General features: G+C 39.8%; 2 protein-coding genes across 4 annotated transcripts; one reads left to right on the top strand and one right to left on the bottom strand.

Moving 5' to 3' along the window:
* The first annotated feature begins 300 nt into the window (after window positions 1-300).
* hnrnpd (heterogeneous nuclear ribonucleoprotein D) lies at window positions 301-11619 on the top strand. Of its 3 annotated transcripts, XR_014906421.1 has the most exons (9): window positions 301-810; window positions 5016-5184; window positions 5543-5704; window positions 5813-5944; window positions 9086-9182; window positions 9543-9698; window positions 9783-9876; window positions 10225-10326; window positions 11128-11619. XR_014906421.1 is itself a non-coding variant. In XM_085360016.1 (8 exons), the coding sequence occupies exons 1-7, from the start codon at window positions 644-646 to the stop codon at window positions 9848-9850; spliced, it is 951 nt and encodes a 316-aa protein (XP_085216142.1). In that variant the 5' UTR covers window positions 301-643; the 3' UTR covers window positions 9851-9876; window positions 11128-11619. The 3 variants fall into 3 exon arrangements, 2 of the variants coding, with proteins under 2 accessions (XP_085216142.1, XP_085216143.1); XM_085360016.1 differs by lacking the exon at window positions 10225-10326; XM_085360017.1 differs by lacking the exon at window positions 11128-11619 and having other exon boundaries at window positions 10225-10852.
* LOC146629342 (vesicle-associated membrane protein 8) lies at window positions 11544-20311 on the bottom strand. The gene is made up of 4 exons (XM_085360018.1): window positions 20243-20311; window positions 19813-19852; window positions 19261-19431; window positions 11544-12018 (listed from the first exon to the last, which is right to left on the bottom strand). Exons 2-4 carry the CDS (start codon window positions 19813-19815, stop codon window positions 11881-11883), a joined length of 312 nt encoding a protein of 103 aa, XP_085216144.1. The 5' UTR covers window positions 19816-19852; window positions 20243-20311; the 3' UTR covers window positions 11544-11880.
* Between the last annotated feature and the right edge of the window lie 277 nt (window positions 20312-20588).

Raw genomic sequence — 20588 nt, forward strand, 5'->3', positions numbered from 1 at the left:
TATTTGATTCATCAATCATGATGAATCTACTTTTTGTCTTTGGTGTATTATTGACCAAAAATTTGTTCAGAGTATAAATTACTAACTGAAAAATGTCTTTTACATAATTCTGCTTTTTGGTTTGCTCTGTTCCTTACTTTTTGCCTCAATTATTTCCTTTTTTTCATCTGTATTTTTGCAAACGGCTCTACAAAAAAGAGGGAATTAAGCCCAAAATGTACTATTTGTTACATAAAGAAGGGGGCGCGGTCTAGCTTTCACGTCGGTTTGACAGCCGTTTTTAACCGACGAAGAAGAAGATGACGGCGACGAAAACAAAGCGACGCTCATAAGTCACCTCTCAATATTATCGTAACTTCAACCTAATTTTTTTTCATACCGAGCGTTGTTTTCTCCAAATTCATACTAACCCCACATTGGATTCACGTAACCCAACCAGTTAGCTTGTTCTAACTAGCGACGGACATTTTATTTAACAGCATATGATATCAAAATATTAGCCAGCGACTAGCCTGTCATCAGTTAGCTGACAGAAGCCAGACAGTTAGCTTAGCTCCAGCAGAGATATCTGACGTAGCTTTGAGTTCAGAGCCCTTTAGGGGTGAAGCTTTAGTTTAAGTCTTGTTCCAGAAAAACCCGAAACATGTCGGATGATTATGAATTAAGCGACGACCCGAACATGATGAGAATGGAGGAGGATGGAGAGGCGAACAGTGACGACCCGATGTCAGCAGCGGGGGACTGTGGCCTTATGGGGGGCGAGGCCGAAGGATCAAGGATCGACGCCAGTAAAAACGAGGAGGATGAAGGGTATGGTGATGGTGAAGGGTGGATAGACTCAGGTTCACTGTTGATAATCGAAAAGATGCTGTAGCTGCAGGACCGGATTTTTGCAGGACCTGGCATTGTTATTGTTGGGTACTACTTTATTCATTAGGAGGGGTGATTATTTTAACAAGCATTCATAAACTAAACATTACACTAGAACGATTTCCGAGGTGTTTGAGTGTTACCGGTTTGCTATTTTAAAAGTTTGGGTTTTAAAAGGAAATGTTAGACTAAAGTAAGTGATATTTTCAAATATCATTTACTTTTGAATGTTTGTTATTATTTTCAGTTTTCTGTTTAGAAAAACAGCTTTGCCTGTTGTTCAGAAAATCAAAGTATGGATGTCAAAGGAGCTTGCAAAGAAAAGCGTCTTGACTTCTTTAAGTTGCTTGAAGACGTTTCACCTCTCATCCGTGAAGCTTCTTCAGTTCTAAGGTCAAATGGTGGAGAGTCCCAGATATAAATCTAGTGGGAGTAACCCCCCACAGAGGGACAAAAGGACCCCCTGATGATCCTCTAATCGCCTGAGCCAAGGTGTGAAACTGGGTGTGGGTCCCAATCAGCCAGAGTTTCGGGTGAGTTCATTGTGAAACCTGGCCCCACCTTATGCGAATTCCTGAGGTCAGATGGCCCAGGATGTGAGTGGGCGTTAAGGCGTCTGGGAAGGGATCTCAAAACTGGATTATAGATGGCAGAGAGTTGGTGTCGTAAACCCCCGCCTCTGTTCAAAGATGGTCGCTCACAGTGGACATAGATGGCTTCTTTCACTCCTCTTTCAAACCATCTGTCCTCTCTGTCCAAAATGTGAACATTGGCATCCTCGAAAGAATGTCCTTTATCCTTAAGATGCAGATGGACTGCTGAGTCTTGTCCTGTGGAGGTGGCTCTTCTGTGTTGTGCCATGCGCTTGTGAAGTGGCTGTTTGGTCTCTCCAATGTAGAGGTCTGGGCATTCCTCGCTGCACTGTACAGCATACACCACATTGTTAAGTTTGTGTTTTGGCGTTTTGTCTTTCGGGTGAACCAGTTTCTGTCTGAGCGTGTTGCTGGGTCTGAAATGCACCGGGATGTCATGCTTGGAGAAAACTCTCCTGAGTTTTTCTGATACACCGGCTACATAGGGGATGACAATGTTCAGACAGACGCAACAACAACCGCTGTACAGTGCAGCGAGGAATGCCCAGACCTCGCATAAGGTGGGGCCAGGTTTCACAATGAACTCACCCGAAACTCTGGCTGATTGGGACCCACACCCAGTTTCACACCTTGGCTCAGGCGATTAGAGGATCATCAGGGGGTCCTTTTGTCCCTCTGTGGGGGGTTACTCCCACTAGGTTTATATCTGGGACTCTCCACCATTTGACCTTAGAACTGAAGAAGCTTCTCGGATGAGAGGTGAAACGTCTTCAAGTAACTTAAAGAAGTCCAGATGCTTTTCTTTGCAAGCTCCTTTGACTACGATGACCCGGATGACTGAGAACCTTCACAAAGTATGGATGCATATACAGAGTATTGGTTTGTTATTGTCCTGTGGTGTGACAGAAAATGATGCAAAGAATAGGGTGAAGTATAGGCAAATTATCCGTTTTAGCGACGTCCAATGGGAGCACTAAAAAGAAGAAGATTGCATTAGATTACCAATCATTGATATTGGCTAATAATTAGCAAATGTTTAAGTGTTGGCAATATCAATCAAAAGTGGAGCTAATGGTTCCAAAATTGTATGAAGAGCATACATTACAGTGCAGGATTTTTGTTTCCCTTTTTAGGAAAGGTGGGAAATAAAACCCAAAATAAAGTCACAAGACTTACAAAATATATATATCGCCATCAGCTGTGAGTCACAGTCCTTTTATATCAACCTGGTCACTGAATCCCTTAATTAAAAAGAATTAGAACAGGTTCAATTTAGGGAATATCTTAACATTTTATCACTGCAGTTGTAAACAAAACCATCTTTCTTGATAATAACACTGCACTGGTTGGTTGCAGGTCTACAGTACTTCACTGGTGGATTTATATGCATGGTTTTCCTTGCAATAAAGTGATTGATTCTGATATAGAAAGGGGTTTTGGACTTACACCATTTAAAAATCACCATCACTTTAAAATAACAAAACAATTACCCCACGTTTCATGATTATAGTTGAATTTACTCAAGAATAAATACATTTCTCTTTATCAAATGGTCATAAACAACAGAAAGATGTTAACAGGCTTCTGTTAAGAAAGGGAACAGATTCTTTGCCCTATTTTAATATGGACAAAACATATTTATATGTGAAGGCCCATTTTGAGCTAAGAAAAACCCTTGTATGTGTTCACATTTTGATTGCACATAAAAGATTAAATCAGGTCCTCATTAGTCACCTAATGAATGGAGAATCTGCTGTGTTTGATATTGTATTGTCTGGATGTAAATTGATGATAAATTACTTACTAAGCAAGTTACATAGATTACTTGTAGCAAATGAGGGGACCTTTGAGCAGCCCAGCTGTTTAAAGAAGCTTGCATACAGTGGGGCAAAAAAGTACTTAGTCAGCCACCGATTGTGCAAGTTCCCCCACTTAAAATGATGACAGAGGTCAGTAATTTGCACCAGAGGTACACTTCAACTGTGAGAGACAGAATGTGAAAAAAAATCCATGAATTCACATGGTAGGATTTGTAAAGAATTTATTCGTAAATTAGGGTGGAAAATAAGTATTTGGTCACCTCAAACAAGGAAAATCTCTGGCTCTCACAGACCTGTAACGTCTTCTGTAAGAAGCTTTTCTGTCCCCCACTCGTTACCTGTATGAATGGCACCTGTTTGAACTCATCATCTGTATAAAAGACACCTGTCCACAGCCTCAAACAGTCAGACTCCAAACTCCGCCATGGCCAAGACCAAAGAGCTTTGGAAGGACACCAGGAAAAGTATTGTAGACCTGCACCAGACTGGGAAGAGTGAATCTACAATAGGCAAGCAGCTTGGTGTGAAAAAATCAACTGTGGGAGCAATCATCAGAAAATGGAAGACATACAAGACCACTGATAATCTCCCTCGATCTGGGGCTCCACGCAAGATCTCATCCCGTGGGGTCAAAATGATCATGAGAACGGTGAGCAAAGATCCCAGAACCACACGGGGGGACCTGGTGAATGACCTGCAGAGAGCTGGGACCAAAGTAACAAAGGTCACCATCAGTAACACACTACAACGGCAGGGAATCAAATCCCGCAGTGCCAGACGTGTTCCGCTGCTGAAGCCAGTGCATGTCCAGGCCCGTCTGAAGTTTGCCAGAGAGCACATGGATGATACAGCAGAGGATTGGGAGAATGTCATGTGGTCAGATGAAACCAAAGTAGAACTTTTTGGTATAAACTCAACTCGTCGTGTTTGGAGGAAGAAGAATACTGAGTTGCATCCCAAGAACACCATACCTACTGTGAAGCATGGGGGTGGAAACATCATGCTATGGGGCTGTTTTTCTGCCAAGGGGACAGGACGACTGATCCGTGTTAAGGACAGAATGAATGGGGCCATGTATCGTGAGATTTTGAGCCAAAACCTCCTTCCATCAGTGAGAACTTTGAAGATGAAATGAGGCTGGGTCTTCCAACATGACAATGATCCAAAACACACCGCCCGGGCAACAAAGGAGTGGCTCCGTAAGAAGCATTTGAAAGTCCTGGAGTGGCCTAGCCAGTCTCCAGACCTCAACCCCATAGAAAATCTGTGGCGGGAGTTGAAAGTCTGTGTTGCTTGGCGACAGCCCCAAAACATCACTGCTCTCGAGAAGATCTGCATGGAGGAATGGGCCAAAATACCAGCTACTGTGTGTGCAAACCTGGTAAAGACCTATAGTAAACGTTTGACCTCTGTTATTGCCAACAAAGGTTATGTTACAAAGTATTGAGTTGTATTTTTGTTATTGACCAAATACTTATTTTCCACCCTGATTTACGAATAAATTCTTTACAAATCCTACCATGTGGATTCATGGATTTTTTTTTTCACATTCTGTCTCTCACAGTTGAAGTGTACCTCTGGTGCAAATTACTGACCTCTGTCATCATTTTAAGTGGGGGAACTTGCACAATCGGTGGCTGACTAAATACTTTTTTGCCCCACTGTAGAGATCTTATAAAGCAGTCTCAACACATAGACACCACCTGCTTATTTTTGTGTGATTTGTCAACAGGAAGATGTTTGTTGGAGGCCTCAGCTGGGACACGACTAAGAAGGACCTGAAAGATTACTTTTCAAAGTTTGGGGAAGTGGTAGACTGCACGTTAAAGCTGGACCCCATGACTGGACGGTCAAGGGGTTTTGGGTTTGTGCTCTTCAAAGAACCTGAAAGTGTTGATAAGGTATTATCCTGTTCACATAAGGGGATGTGTGTGGTTTTTTTTTTTAATTACCAGTAAATTTGCTTTTCTAACAGACATGAACTTGCTGTGATTGTGCAGTTTCATGTCTGTGTGGGTGGCTTTTTTTTTTCAGTTTTATTTAATGATTAGCAGAAAATTTTAATATTTGGCCTTTTTTGGCAATTTGGATTTAAATTAGAATGAATGTAACTATACTACTGCGCGGTTTATGAATACAACCTATAAAGTTTGAGCTCAATGATGCCCAAACAATCAAACATCCGTTCCGCTAAATCAAAATGAAAGATGAAATATTCACGTATGTACATTTTTGTCAATGGTCTATATTGCTTTACAGGTTGCCTCACAGAAAGAACATAAACTTAATGGGAAGGTGATTGACCCCAAAAAAGCCAAGGCCATGAAGAGCAAGGAGCCAGTAAAGAAGATCTTTGTTGGTGGTCTCTCTCCTGACACTCCTGAAGAGAAAGTCAGAGAGTATTTTGGTGCCTTCGGAGAGGTGAGTGACTTGTGAAAATTAGATTTTGTTTGATCTTTTTCCCCACTTGTTCTGTGTGGCTCTGCAGGGCTCCTATTTGCCCATTAAATTATGTCTTAATGTGAACAGGTGGAGTCCGTTGAGCTTCCCATGGAGAACAAAACAAACAAAAGGAGAGGCTTCTGTTTCATCACATTCAAGGAGGAGGAGCCAGTAAAGAAGATTATGGAAAAAAAGTACCACAATATTGGATTAAGCAAGGTACAGTCCTTTTCTTTTAGGTCCTATATTATGTGTTTTTATTTTTCAGAATTTCCCCCCTTTTTATATGTAGAAAAAAGTCTGCCATGCATATGTTGAAAAGCTGTATGTCTTCTCTCACTCAGTCTCTCCCTACCGTTCTGTCTCTATTACAAATAAATAAATGAAACATTAATACATTAATTTTAAAAAACCCCGTTAGTTTACCTGAACTGAGGCCACTCTCATTGTCTTATCAAAGCAGCCAGACTCCACTTATAAATTTTATAGCTGATCAACCTGTTGCTTTACTGCTGCATCAAAAGGTTCGTTTATGTGACTTTGGTGTTTTAACATGATAATTATGAATCAAACTAAGGTGTTAAACACCAGAGCCACACAGCAGCGACGTGACAGCAACTAAAGCAGCCCTGTTCTTTTCAAATGTAGATAATGTGGCTAACATAATTGTTAGCTTTGTATACACAGTCAAAGCGTGTCAAAGCTCTGGGGAAAAAGAAATGCTGAGGATAGTGACTTTGTGGAATTATTACAGACAGATTAGTAACCTTTTAAAAAGTACTGTGTGGGTGTTACTTTATATGCTTCAGTGCACTTAAACTCATCTGGCTTTCTGTTAGCATTTACATCTGTTTGCTTCTTTTCTAATCTCTGTACTCATTCAAATTTACAATAACTGTGCACTCATGGGTATATTTTTTGGATTCTGTTGTAAGACAAGAGAACTACTTTGAAACATTGACTTTAATGTGGTCCATTACTAACGGAGACCTGTTTACCAAGAGGCTGCTCCCCACCAATGAAATTTAGATTTTTGTAACTGCAGCACTTTGTTGGACAAACTTTGCATTTATATATGTGAAAAAACAAAGATCGTGCAGACAATTTGGCTGTATTTTAAAGTAAGAGTGGTGTGCAGGGAGAAAGTTGGAAGCTACAGTGTGTCTCATTCTGGTCTGTTTGACAGCAGTATAGTGTAAATGAGCTGGGCTGCTCCTATTGGCTGCTTCTAACTGTCACTCACAGACCCTTCTTTAAAGGGGCGGATGCACAACCAATCCTAATTTAATTTAAAGCTACAGACACTGAAATTGAAATGTGTGTGTGTGTATACATACCTGCAAGAGGTATGTATGTATATATATATATATATATATATATATATATATATATATATATATATATAACACCCAGCACGCCCCTGCGGGCGGTTTATCCTTCAAGCTCGGGTCCTCTACCAGAGGCCTGGGAGCTTGAGGGTCCTGCGCAGTATCTTAGCTGTTCCCAGGACTGCGCTCTTCTGGACAGAGATCTCCGATGTTGTTCCCGGGATCTGCTGGAGCCACTCGCCTAGCTTGGGAGTCACCGCACCTAGTGCTCCGATTACCACGGGGACCACCGTTACCTTCACCCTCCACATCCTCTCGAACTCTTCTCTGAGCCCTTGGTATTTCTCCAGCTTCTCGTGTTCCTTCTTCCTGATATTGCTGTCATTGGGAACCGCTACATCGATCACTACGGCCGTCTTCTTCTGTTTGTCTACCACCACTATGTCCGGTTGGTTAGCCACCACCATTTTGTCCGTCTGTATCTGGAAGTCCCACAGGATCTTAGCTCGGTCATTCTCCACCACCCTTGGGGGCATCTCCCATTTTGACCTCGGGACTTCTAGGTTATACTCGGCACAGATGTTCCTGTACACTATGCCGGCCACTTGGTTATGGCGTTCCATGTATGCCTTGCCTGCTAGCATCTTGCACCCTGCTGTTATGTGCTGGATAGTCTCTGGGGCATCTTTACACAGCCTGCACCTGGGGTCTTGCCTGGTGTGATAGACCCCAGCCTCTATGGATCTTGTACTCAGAGCTTGTTCTTGTGCTGCCATGATTAGTGCCTCTGTGCTGTCTTTCAGTCCAGCTTTGTCCAGCCACTGGTAGGATTTCTGGATATCAGCCACCTCCTCTATCTGCCGGTGGTACATACCGTGCAGGGGCCTGTCCTTCCATGATGGTTCCTCGTCTCCCTCCTCTTTCTTGGGTTTCTGCTGCCTGAGGTATTCACTGAGCACTCGGTCAGTTGGGGCCATCTTCCCAATGTATTCTTGGATGTTCCTTGTCTCATCCTGGACTGTGGTGCTGACACTCACCAGTCCCCGGCCCCCTTCCTTCCGCTTAGCGTACAGCCTCAGGGTGCTGGACTTGGGGTGAAACCCTCCATGCATGGTCAGGAGCTTTCTTGTCTTTATGTCAGTGGCTTCTATCTCCTCCTTTGGCTAGCTTATTACCCCAGCAGGGTACCTGATCACGGGCAGGGCGTATGTGTTGATGGCCCGGATCTTGTTCTTACCATTCAGCTGACTCCTCAGGACTTGCCTGACCCTCTGCAGGTACTTGGTGGTTGCAGCCTTTCTAGCGGCCTCTTCATGGTTCCCATTTGCCTGCGGGATCCCCAGGTACTTGTAACTGTCCTCTATGTCTGCAATGTTGCCTTCTGGTAGTTCAATCCCCTCAGTTCTGACTACCTTCCCTCTCTTTGTTACCATCCGACTACACTTCTCCAGTCCGAACGACATTCCAATGTCATTGCTGTATAGCCTGGTAGTGTGGATCAGTGAATCGATGTCTCGTTCACTCTTGGCATACAGCTTGATGTCGTCCATGTACAGGAGGTGGCTGACAACTGCTCCGTTCCGTAGTCGGTATCCGTAGCCAGTCTTGTTAATGATCTCACTGAGGGGGTTCAGGCCTATGCAGAACAGCAGTGGGGACAGAGCATCTCCTTGGTAGATCCCGCACTTGATGGTAACTTGTGCTATGGGCTTGGAGTTGGCCTCTAGTGTTGTACGCCACATCCCCATTGAGTTCCTGATGAAGGCTCTTAGGGTCCCATTGATCTTGTACAATTCTAGGCATTCCAGTATCCAGCTGTGGGGCATATGTATGTGTATATATATATATATATATATATATATATATATATATATAGATAGATATATAGATAGATATATAGATAGATATATATGGAGAGAGAGAGATTTATGTATATATATACATATAAAATGTGTACGAACATGGAAGACTTGTGTGAATTTGTGGTGAATTATGGGACCTTAATTTGACTTAATCTGGTAATTTCTTATAGTGTGAAATAAAAGTGGCGATGTCTAAGGAGCAGTACCAACAGCAGCAGTATTGGGGTGGCAGAGGAGGATATTCATCTAGGTCTCGGGGAAGAGGTGGTGAGTGTAGACTGTTTTGCATAACTTCTTGCAGGTAAAGATATTTATAAAGCTTACTTGTACAAACTGTGCAAAAAAGTGTTTTCTGTTCTTAAAGAAAACAAAGCTTTCTCCTCTGCTAGGCTTGTTATGTAAATGTGATGGTAAAACAGTGATTAAAAAACAAACAAACTAAAAACACACACATACAAAATTCTTAACTGTTTTACATTTCTGGGATGTAAATCACAAAATTAGCAGTTAAGTCTGCTCTCAATCTAACAGTCTGATTTAATAATAGAAGATGAGGTTTGACAGTTTCATTTTTAGTTTGAAACACAGGTCAGTTTATGTCAACTTGGTGTCTGTTTTTTGTTTCAGGCCCAAATCAAAATTGGAACCAGGGTTATGGCAACTACTGGAATCAAGGCTATGGAAATTATGGCAACTATGGTTACAGTAATCAAGGCTATGGAGGATATGGTGGCTATGATTACTCTGGTTACAACAACTATTATGGCTATGGTGACTACAACAGTGAGTATAGTTTTACGGCCAGTTTTTTTTCTACTTTTGAAACAATACAAACGTGTGAAATTTCCACTTTGTTCACATGTGCAGATCAATCTGGTGGTTATGGCAAGTCGCCACGACGTGGTGGTCACACGAACAGTTACAAGCCGTATTAATAGGGGAAACCCTCCTCTTGAAATAGGTATGTAATAGTACATATATACTTTTTTGCTTTTAAACTTAAAGTAGTTTTATATTTACTTTGATGTTTGGTAACATTATGCATAATTTCCTCCATAAATTTCTTTTTCTCAGCACCCTGAAGTGCTTTACAGTAGTGGTAACATAGAGGCTACGCTCTTGTGGCGATTATTTTAACAGCCGGCTTCTGCTGCCTCTTTTGCATCTTCTCTTTTTTTTTTTAAACTGTAAAGTTAACAGGTAATGTACTGCTACTACAGTAAATGGATGCCAAAGTTAAGGATGTGCAAGGAAACAGAAGGAAGTATGTTGTCTCCTAACTCTGACATACCTTGTTTGTACCTGCCAGCGGAGCTTCCTTGCAGGCCATGAGCTGACTCCCAGATACTCTCAGGGCCCGCTCAATGCGGACCGGGTATGAGAAGCATACGCTCTCGAATGCTGCCATTTGGTATGGTCTTCCAACATCCTGTATCAGCATTTCTAAACTAAACAATATGGGACACGTCCAGCTTTGTCATCTTTCTTTCAATTTTTTAATTTCTTTGCAATTGTTTGTAATGTAAAACGTAAAATATACATATGTAATTGTCATTTTTTACAGGCCCTTACTCCCCCACAAGTAATAATTATAAATCTGAAAAAATAACTTTGTTTTTTAAAGGATACATACAGCTTTCTCTGGACTTTCCAGTTCCTAATGTTAATATATGCATCCCTAATCTTAATTAAAATGCTTGTTTCTTTATTTAGCTCTTGTAGCCAGTAGTCCATGAGCTAAAACCTGGTTCGTATTTGGACTCTACTGTGCTGGGGGATAAAGTGCTTTAATTTGTGTACATGTATTGTTCTGTTTTGTGTTACTCACAGCGATGGAAAAGGCTCCTCCTTTTGTTAATTTTCCTGTAACAAATTTTCCTCTTATAACCTTTGGTAAAATGAGAAGAATCAAAGTGTCACTACATCTCCAGAAAATTTGCATGTAATGCTTTCTTTAATGTGTATTTTTGACCAATCTGAACATTTCTTCCATTTAGTATTTTGGCTTTGACTTCTTCAATTTAATGCACTTCAAGATCTCTAGCTTAACTTTCTAACTTTTTATGTAATATGTTAAAATAATCAGTTTGGTTTTTTTCTTATAGTTTTTTTTATTACATTGGACATTATAAACACAGGGGATTCCTATTGTTTTGCAATCTTACCCTCTTTGTTTGTCTATAGCTGATTTATTGTTGTTTGTTTTTCATAGGTTTCAGCGTGATGAAAGTCTACCGTGCGCTGTTGGAGCGTTGGCCAGAGAGATGATGGCATCCAGCAAAGATTACTTAGCTAGTTGTAAGACAGTAATTGAAGAACACCGAGACCTACAGTACATTTTCTCCTATACCTACTGAGTATTTCATTGTTATGCATTTATTTGGATTGCTGCAATGTTTGATCAGTTTGCTTTCCTCATCCCTTCGTTTTTTGTACTTATGTCCAAATGCTAACTTGTGAACTGCTTCATATATTCCATGACTGAACTGTAACATTGGTTGGAACAAATCACTCACATATTCAGTAATGTGGTAGCAAAGATACAAAATGTGTTATTACAATTCATTATCTTTATCATATTCATCAATCATATATTAAATATGTTATTACAGAGTTTGACAGTCATAAACATACAATATATATACAGTGTATTGGACATGAAGAAATGCGACAAATAAAAATAAACACATTTGAATTTCTGTTCCATTAATAGAGTGGTTTTATGTCACACACGTAAAACTGTTGGAGTGTTAAAGTATTTCAGCTAACTTCATATCACTTCAATCTCTGTTGCTCTCAATTTCTTTTTCACATTATGTTGTCACAAAATAACATAATCAACAATCATTAGCCCTTTAAATTTACATGTCTTTGCTTAAGCTGAAGTGATCACTTGCAAGAGTAATTCAAATGCCGGTAAGCGCCATGTTTGTAGCTTTCAGCCTTGAGTAGGTAAACGTGGAATTTATATAACTTTTGTGGCAGCAAGGATGATGAGGATGATGATGATCAGCACAATCACACCGATTAGGATCATCATTTTAACATTTTTCCACCAGTATTTTCTGGCCACCCTTGTGGATGTTCTCTGGAATGAGTCAGCCTGAAAAGAAAAAAAACTGCCAAATTAAACCCTGATATTTGAGGAAGCACATGCGTCGTTTAAAGACAAGCAATCTCCAGAAGCCCTATAAAGCATCAACCATTTGCAAGCTTTAGAGATGAACACGAAGGTTTCTGATTGAGTGATTACAAAGTGATGAAGAATGATGAATGGATAATTAAAACAGGGACCCTAAAATACTAGAAGAACAAACTGAGTTTTTGTTTCCCAAGGATGGTTACATGTATTGCAAAGATGTAAATGTGCATGAAATACTGAAATATTAAGTATCTAGTGAGAACAAGTTACCATACATATATAAATAATTGAGATGAAATAGATACTAAACTAAAGGGGTGACCGCAGTAGTGTATAACTGTTTAAACATCCTAGCTAAAAGTAACAATAAAACATTTAAAAGTGGGTGAGCGGTAAAAAAGAAATGTAGTTGAATAGCTGAAACAGGTAGCAATGTGTGGGTTATTTTACAAATTTGGTCTGTAAATGAAAGCAAAAGAAAACAAAGGTTTATAGGGGAACTGGAAACTGCTAGGGACGTTTCCCTAATCAGACAACAAACTGTAAAGGTTAGGAAACTGCTTTAGTGTCAAATAAGGCATTTTATTATGACTATATGTATCAGGCAGAGGTGGGACCAAGTCATTGTCTTGCAAGTCTCAAGTAAGTCTCAAGTCTTTATCCTCAAGTCTCAAGTCAAGTCTCAAGTAATGTCAGGCAAGTCAGAGTCGAGTCTCAAGTCACTGGTGTAAAAGTCCGAGTCAAGTCACAAGTCTGAAACTTTGAATTTCAAGTCCTTTCGAGTCTTTAAAAAAAAAAACGAAAAAATAATGTTGCAGTTATGCTAAATGTAAATATTAGACCATGTAATTTTAAAATCTGTGTTTTTCTCAACACATGACAAAATAGTGAACTTAGAAAATATACACAAATTGTGAAATTGCACCTCTTTAAAATGCAGCTCAATTAAACCTAGCTCCAAGAATAATTTTCACCGACAGTTCTGAGATACGCTGCATGTTATTCTTGGATGCGGTTGTAGGACCAGCTTTAAAATCGCATGACAAAAATATCATACACATTAAAAAAACCTGTATCACCAACGTAGCCTGGACAACATTTGCTAGTTAGATGAAGTCAGCTATCTCATCTTAGCATATTTATTTCAATTCAATTCAATCTTTTTTCTTTTTTCTTTATAAATTTTATTTTCAGTCACAGCAGCATGTTAACAACAAAACATTGAACATACAGTAGTTTGCTGTTCAGTATTTACAATACCCCAAAAGATAACAGAAATAGAGAAGGAAAAAACAAACAAACAAACAAACCAAAGAAACCCCTACAAAACAACAAAAAACAAACAAACAACAACAAACAAATAGAAAAATAAAATGTATAAGGGACATTCAGCGTACAGTTAGCTATGATAGCGATATAGAGATATGGTATCTGGTCATGATAAGGTGGTCATTTTAAATGTTTCCATGTACATCAAGAATGGCTGCCATGCCCTAAGAAATTTGGTGGTTGAACCTGCCAGTGTATATCTCATCTTTTCTAAATGTAAAAACCTCATGAGCTCCGCAAGCCACTGTTCATGTGTGGGAGGAGCTTCCTGCTTCCATCTTAAAAGTATAAGGCGCCTTGCGATAAGTGAAGCAAAGGCAATAGAATTCGAATAGCATTTTGGCAAAGTGATGTCTTGAGGTATCACCCCAAAGATAGCCGTTAGAGCAGAAGGCTCATATTTAACGTTATACATCTCTGACAGAGTGTTAAATATAGACACCCAATAGGTATGAAGATTGGGGCATGTCCAAAAGGTATGAAGGAGCGAACCTGTTTCTGCTTTACATCTGTTACACAGAGGGTCAGCTCCTGGATAGAACTTGGCTAACTTTTCCTTGGAGATATGTAATCGGTGTAGGACCTTAAATTGAAGGAGCCCATGCCTGGCACATATCGAAGAAGAGTGTACCCTCTGGAGAAAAGATTGCCAGAGCTCATCTGTTATAGTCATCCCAAGGTCTTTCTCCCACTGTGCTTTAAGGATGAAGAGAGAAGGAGATTGAAGATCTAATAGTATAGCATAGATTTCTTTAATCGCCCCTCTCTTATGAACGTTTATATTAATAATTTTATCCAAAGAAGTTTCCTCAGGTAGTTCCGGAAATGAAGGAAATCGACTCTTTACAAAGTGACGAATTTGTAAATAGCGGAAAAAATGTTGCCGAGGAACATTAAACTGCTTCAGGAGCTGCGTGAATGAGGCAAAAATCCCATCTACAAAAAGGTCTTTGATATTTCTAAGGCCATTACTTTCCCATATTTTAAAGGCAGAGTCCATCATGGAGGGTGGGAACATATGGTTTGAGCAGATAGGTGCTTTAATTGACATTAAGTGTAACCCCAACCTTTTCCTACATTGCACCCAGATTCTGAGCGAGTCATACAACAAAGGGTTACGTTTATAGGTGTATAGTTCTAATGGGAGAGCTGAACTCAACAAAGCTGATAGGCAAATTTTGCCACAATTGGATGACTCAATTTGGAGCCAAGCTGGAGTCTCTGTAGTAACATTACTCATCCAGTACAGCATATTACGAATATTTGCTGCCCAATAATAAGACTGAAAGTTTGGCAAGGCTAATCCACCCATTGGCCTAGTCCTCTGCATGAAATCTTTACGAATTCGTGGACTTTTGCCATTCCAAATAAATGCAGAGATATGCTTATTCAGTGTTATAAAATACTTATTGGGTAAGTAGCATGGGATACATTGAAATAAGTAAAGGAACTTGGGAAGTATGTTCATTTTGATAGAATTGACGCGGCCAATTAATGACAGTGGTAAATTGTTCCACCTCTGAAGATCTGTCTCAGTATTTTTAAGCAGCGGGACAAAGTTTCTTTCATAAAGATCTTTGTATGAGTGGGTAACCTTAACCCCCAGATAGGTCACATACCCTGATTTAACGCTAAATTGAAAACCTGAAAATGAAATCTTTCTGGCTATAGAGTTGACACAGAGAAGTTCACTTTTATGCAGATTTAACTTGTAACCTGAAATATTACCAAAACATTCAAAAATGGCAAGAGCACGGGGAAGAGAGCATAAAGGCTCTGACATATACAGCAGGAGGTCGTCAGCATATAAGGATATTTTGTGCTCCTGGTCACCTCTGAAGATGCCCTTAATGCAACTGTCAGCTCGCAGTTTAATCGCCAGTGGTTCAATTGATAATGCAAAAAGAAGAGGGGATAAGGGACAACCTTGTCTCGCACCACGGAGAAGTGGGAAATAAGAAGAGAATAACGAATTTGTTCTAACACGTGCCATAGGTGAGGAGTAAAGTAACTGAATCCATGAAATGAAATTAGGGCCAAATCCAAATTTATGCAGAGTATAAAACAGATAATCCCACTCCACCCGGTCAAATGCCTTCTCAGCATCGAGTAATAAGGCAATTTCAGGGGTTGTAGTTGACTTGGTGTGTAATATGTTCAAAAACCTGCGCAGGTTGAAAAAACCATGCCTACCCTTCACGAAACCTGTCTGATCTGGAGAAATTAACAATGGTAGATGTTGCTCTAGCCTGAGAGCAAGTGTTTTTGACAGTATTTTTAAATCTACATTTAAGAGTGATATAGGACGATATGATGAACACTCTAATGGATCTTTATAATTCAATTCAATCTTAATTGGCAGACTTCATGTCCATAAAAACAAGACAAAAAAAAAAAAAAAAAACCAAACACACACACACACACACACACACACAACACTCCCCCCCCAACACAAGGTATACACCATTAAATATATATATGTATATAAATAAGTATCTAAAACATTTGTAAAAACATAAAACCATAATATACATAAAACACAATTACTTAAAATAAATCAATAAATACACAAACACTTTAACCAGTGCTTTCTGAGACTGGATGAGTAACGGGAACCACTCACTGTCGGATCTGTGAGTGCTAAAATTATACTGTTACTCGAACCATCCAGTCGTTCTCTAAAATTGAACATTAGCTTCCTTAAAAGTGCTTTAAAAGTCCAAACACCCACAGCTACAAACATCTGGCTGGCACTACCACTTCTAGGTATCCTGCAAAGGATTCTCATCGCATCATTATATGCAACATGCAGCTTCTGCATGCTACATTGTTTGTAGGATGACCACAAGGGGGCAGTATATAGCGGTGTGCAATACGCTTTAAACAAAGCCACTTTAACTGGAAGTGAACAAAAGCTGAATTTGCGTGCAATAGTATTTGCCTGCACATAGAGCTTACACCGTTGTCTGTATATGTCATCATCATCATTCATTTGCTCAGTAATAAAGTGACCGAGGTATTTCACCTTTTTATGAACTTCAAGAGTTTTTTGTGCCAGTTTAAACAAAGGGAAATTTAGCTGTTTATCCTGCTTGGTTCTACATATCAAAACAGCACTTTTAGCAGCATTGTACTCAATGTCATATTGCACACCATATTCAGTACAGACATTAAGAAGATCCTGTAACCCAGCACTGCTTGGACTAAAAACAACCAGGTCATCTGCATACATAAGATGATTTATCAGTGCTTTACCTAATATACACCCAGTGTTACAGGCTCTCAGTTGTATGGACAAATCATCAACATACAAATTAAATAAAATTGGAGACAAAATCCCACCCCGTCTAACACCATTGCTGACACCAAAGGGGGCAGAAATACTGCTTCCCCATTTAACCTGCATGTTCTGATGAGCGTACCAGTAAGAGAGAATCCTCACGATGTACTGAGGAACTCCCCATCTCTTCATTTTATCAAAAAGTTTTCTGTGGTTCACTCGATCAAAAGCCTTAGAGGCATCAATGAAAGACATGAGGACAGATGAATTTTTAGCCCTGTACAAACTGACTATTTCCTTGAGTGCATATATGCACATGTCAGTGCCGTGCTTTGAAGCCAAACTGATTATCCAGAGAAGAGATGAACACACTAACTCTGTCAAACAAGATTCTTTCTAACACCTTAGATAAAATACTGGCTAGTGCAATTGGCCTGTAATTATCCAAGCAGCTCACTTTTGCAGCTTTGTCCTTCATAACTGGTACCAGTAAAATACACAGCATTGAGTCTGGTAATATGCCATGAATCATAAACCCAGTGAAACAGAGTGCTAAAAGAGGAGCTAGCCTTACACTAGCATGTTTTAAATGTTCTGCAGTGATGTGATCCAAACCAGAGGATTTATTATCAGACAACCTATGAATGGCTTCATATACTTCATGTGTCCTTACACTTATCGTGTCATTACTCATGTCAAGATTGTCCTCATATGGTTCACTTTTTATACAGTTAAACAACGCACTGTAATGCTGTCTCCATAATGCTGCAATGTTATCTGCCCCAGAAACACCTTCAACAGTTGATGGTAGAGATGGTTTACAGTTATTAAGAGCTTTCACCTCTTTCCAAAAATCTGCCGTATTATTACACAGCATTTTCCTGGCCAAAGAATCTGCTCTTAGCATTTGCTCATTTTTAGTTATAAAGCGAACAGCGTACTTATATCTGGCATTCGCACATTTTTTCTGTTCAAATTCTGGGCCTTGTTTAGGTCTTCCAGCCATGGCCCAACATTTATAAGCTATGCGAGCTTCATCATGGTACATGGATACATGTTCTTTCCAGCCAGGTCTGATGTTAGGTTTCTTATGCTTATATTGTTTATCAAGCAGTGTGCCACTTTTATACAGAGCAGTCACTATATCATCATACATGGAGCAGAGTAAATGTTTATGCACAGCATTCTTACAGTTGACATCTTTGCACAAAATAGCTTCTTTATTTATATGCATATTAATAATCATACGGTTCTTGGAGTGAGTGCATACACTCATGAAGTTTAGTAACTTCCGGTCACTGCAACAAGTCCAGGTACAGTTTACCGACGGATGGGTGCAGGACCTTGAAATGCACCGTGTAGAACGAAAGACCATCGTACGTATCATAAGTTTACCAATCTCACAAATCGTCGTCATAAATACACATTCCTTAACCGTTTATTAATATAACCTTTGAGCTCAACGGTAATTAATTAGTAGTGGAAATAATTTCTGGTTCATCACAGAAATGTAGCAGTGACAACAATATTGTATGCTGTAATCGTACTGGGCAATTAGTGATACAAAAAACCTGTTTTATCCTGTGAATAAACGTATATGTTTTTGTCAATGTACCATAATAACATAAGCGAAACGCAATATTGTGTCAGGACAATTCACTATTTATGCACAATAAATAAAGGAGCATAGCGCCACAATTTCTGTTCAGCGCCAGACTTGCTTGTAACCTATATCACCAATTATGTTATGAAAATGACGTATTAACTACTAAAAAACACTGACCTTCGTGTAAATGCTCGGAGCAGACTAACCTGTGAGCTGGAGTGTTCTGGGACGTTATATTTGATCTTTGAATGGCTGCAATCCAGGCCACCCGTCGCGTCTTTGTTACTTCGGAAACATGGCTCGAACAATTTCTCTTCAACGACGTAATCCGATAACAACCGATCTCTTTACCCGTCGGCTTCCCGTGGCTGTCATGCGACCGGCTATTGCAGTTAATAATACAACAGCTTCTTGACATTTTTGTGTTTCTTTTTATCGCTGTATAACTGATTTTAATTGAAAGCCTGCGTGCGCTAGTACCGCTTGCCACGAGTTCCCAGAATCCTTTGCGGTTCTACCCGTGAATGACGTCACATTTTCAATCTCTATATAATATGCATGTTAAATTTTATATTTGGGGTAAAATATCAAGTCTTTTCAAGTAAACCGGTTCAAGTCCAATTCAAGTCCCAAGTCATTGGTGTAAAAGTCCAAGTCAAGTCACAAGTCTTAGAACATTTTTTCAAGTCAAGTCTAAAGTCATAAAATTAATGACTCGAGTCTGACTCGAGTCCAAGTCATGTGACTCGAGTCCACACCTCTGGTATCAGGAGCAGGATTTTCTTTTTAAATCTCAACCCGTCTAGTTACAAACATACCATACTATCCCCAGAAATCATGAAATCACTCAAAGTATCTGAAAGCTTTACTTTATGAACAAAAAGCATAAATATGCTTTGTAGCACAGCTAAACATAATATCTTCATATATGATAAAAGATAAAATGGATTCAAGCTTCTTCCTAAAAGGCCCACGATCGGATACTTACAGACGCCTGCAGGTCATCCGTCTTGCCAATCAGATCATCTAATCTGTCGCCTCTCTCCAGCACTTTGTTGATGTTGTCTGTCAGAATAACTTTAACCTCATTTACCTGACCTTGCACTTGGTCAAGCTTAGAGGCCGGAACAGCGGGAGTTGGCTGAGAATGTTGGTCAGCCTGTGAAAAATGGTGGAAATTGATTCACTTTTAGTGCTGTTGGTCCCTTATCCAAACATTTACTACCATGTGTATGCCACTACAGGTCTGCCGGGCAAATGGCGGTGCTACAGTCCCTGTATAAGTTATTTCTAAGAACCAAACCTTACTTCCTGCAACTGTGCTAACAGGAAAAAGTGCTGTCAAGTGTCAGTAAGTTTACCAAGGCCTGTGTCACTGCCAGATGAGCACCATTGTCACAAAGTAAATTTTACTTTCAAAATTTTGATACGGGATTGTTCAATAATGTCAAGATTGACATCAAGTCACCCTCAGTCATCAATAGAAGAGCAGTATATTAGGCAAAAATGAAGTTATAGTCTAAAAATAACATCGACTTACCATAGCAACACTGTTTCCTGGTCAAAACAGCAAAATCCAGCTTCGAACAAAAAAAGGAAATCTTCAGACGAGTTCAGTCCAACTAATTTAATAAACAAACATAGAGATCTGTGTTTCGGGTCATACAGCAAAAGCTGGACAAACGTTTCCTGAAGGTTGCACCTCTTCACAGTTACTTATTAACTAACAGTTGCCGCAATCAAAGTCTCACTGTTTTACCAGAACAAGTCGCCATCACCAGAGAGAACTAAATTTAGTCGAACATGAACATGCAGTACTTTCATTTCCTGCTTTTGAGGAACTAGGCCGCTATATGATCACTACATAAGAGCAAAAACAGCCACCCTGTTTAGTTATTACAGACAAAGAAGATTGAAGTTAAGCTGGTAAATAAGTGTCTACTGGTTTTAGTTCTGTGTGGTTTACATACCATCAGCTGTCAGAGTGGTAAATGCAGGCCAGTGTTGAGCTGATATGTCTGGGCAAAGTGTTTGCGGCAGAGGGATATTTGCAAGGCAATAAAGGGGTGTATTCACTCGGCTGCTCCACTTCATTTCCTCATCCTGTGTTGTGCAGTTTGTTATTTCACCAGTGTAGCAGCCCACACATGACAGTTTCAAAGTTCTGTTGTGAAATTATGCTTCATTCTAACATATTCAAGCGTCGGTTTAGTGCAGGTTAGCCCCTTTTTATGTAATTACTAGAAAACTTTTGAAAATATGTTATATAAAACAGGTCACAAGACGCACTATTTACCAGTGTCTGTAAGCTGTCTC

The sequence above is a fragment of the Diplotaxodon limnothrissa genome, linkage group LG7 (genome assembly GCF_057381915.1).
Source record: "Diplotaxodon limnothrissa isolate DT_005_m linkage group LG7, D_limnothrissa_male_GT1.1, whole genome shotgun sequence".
NCBI classification, from domain to species: domain Eukaryota; kingdom Metazoa; phylum Chordata; class Actinopteri; order Cichliformes; family Cichlidae; genus Diplotaxodon; species Diplotaxodon limnothrissa.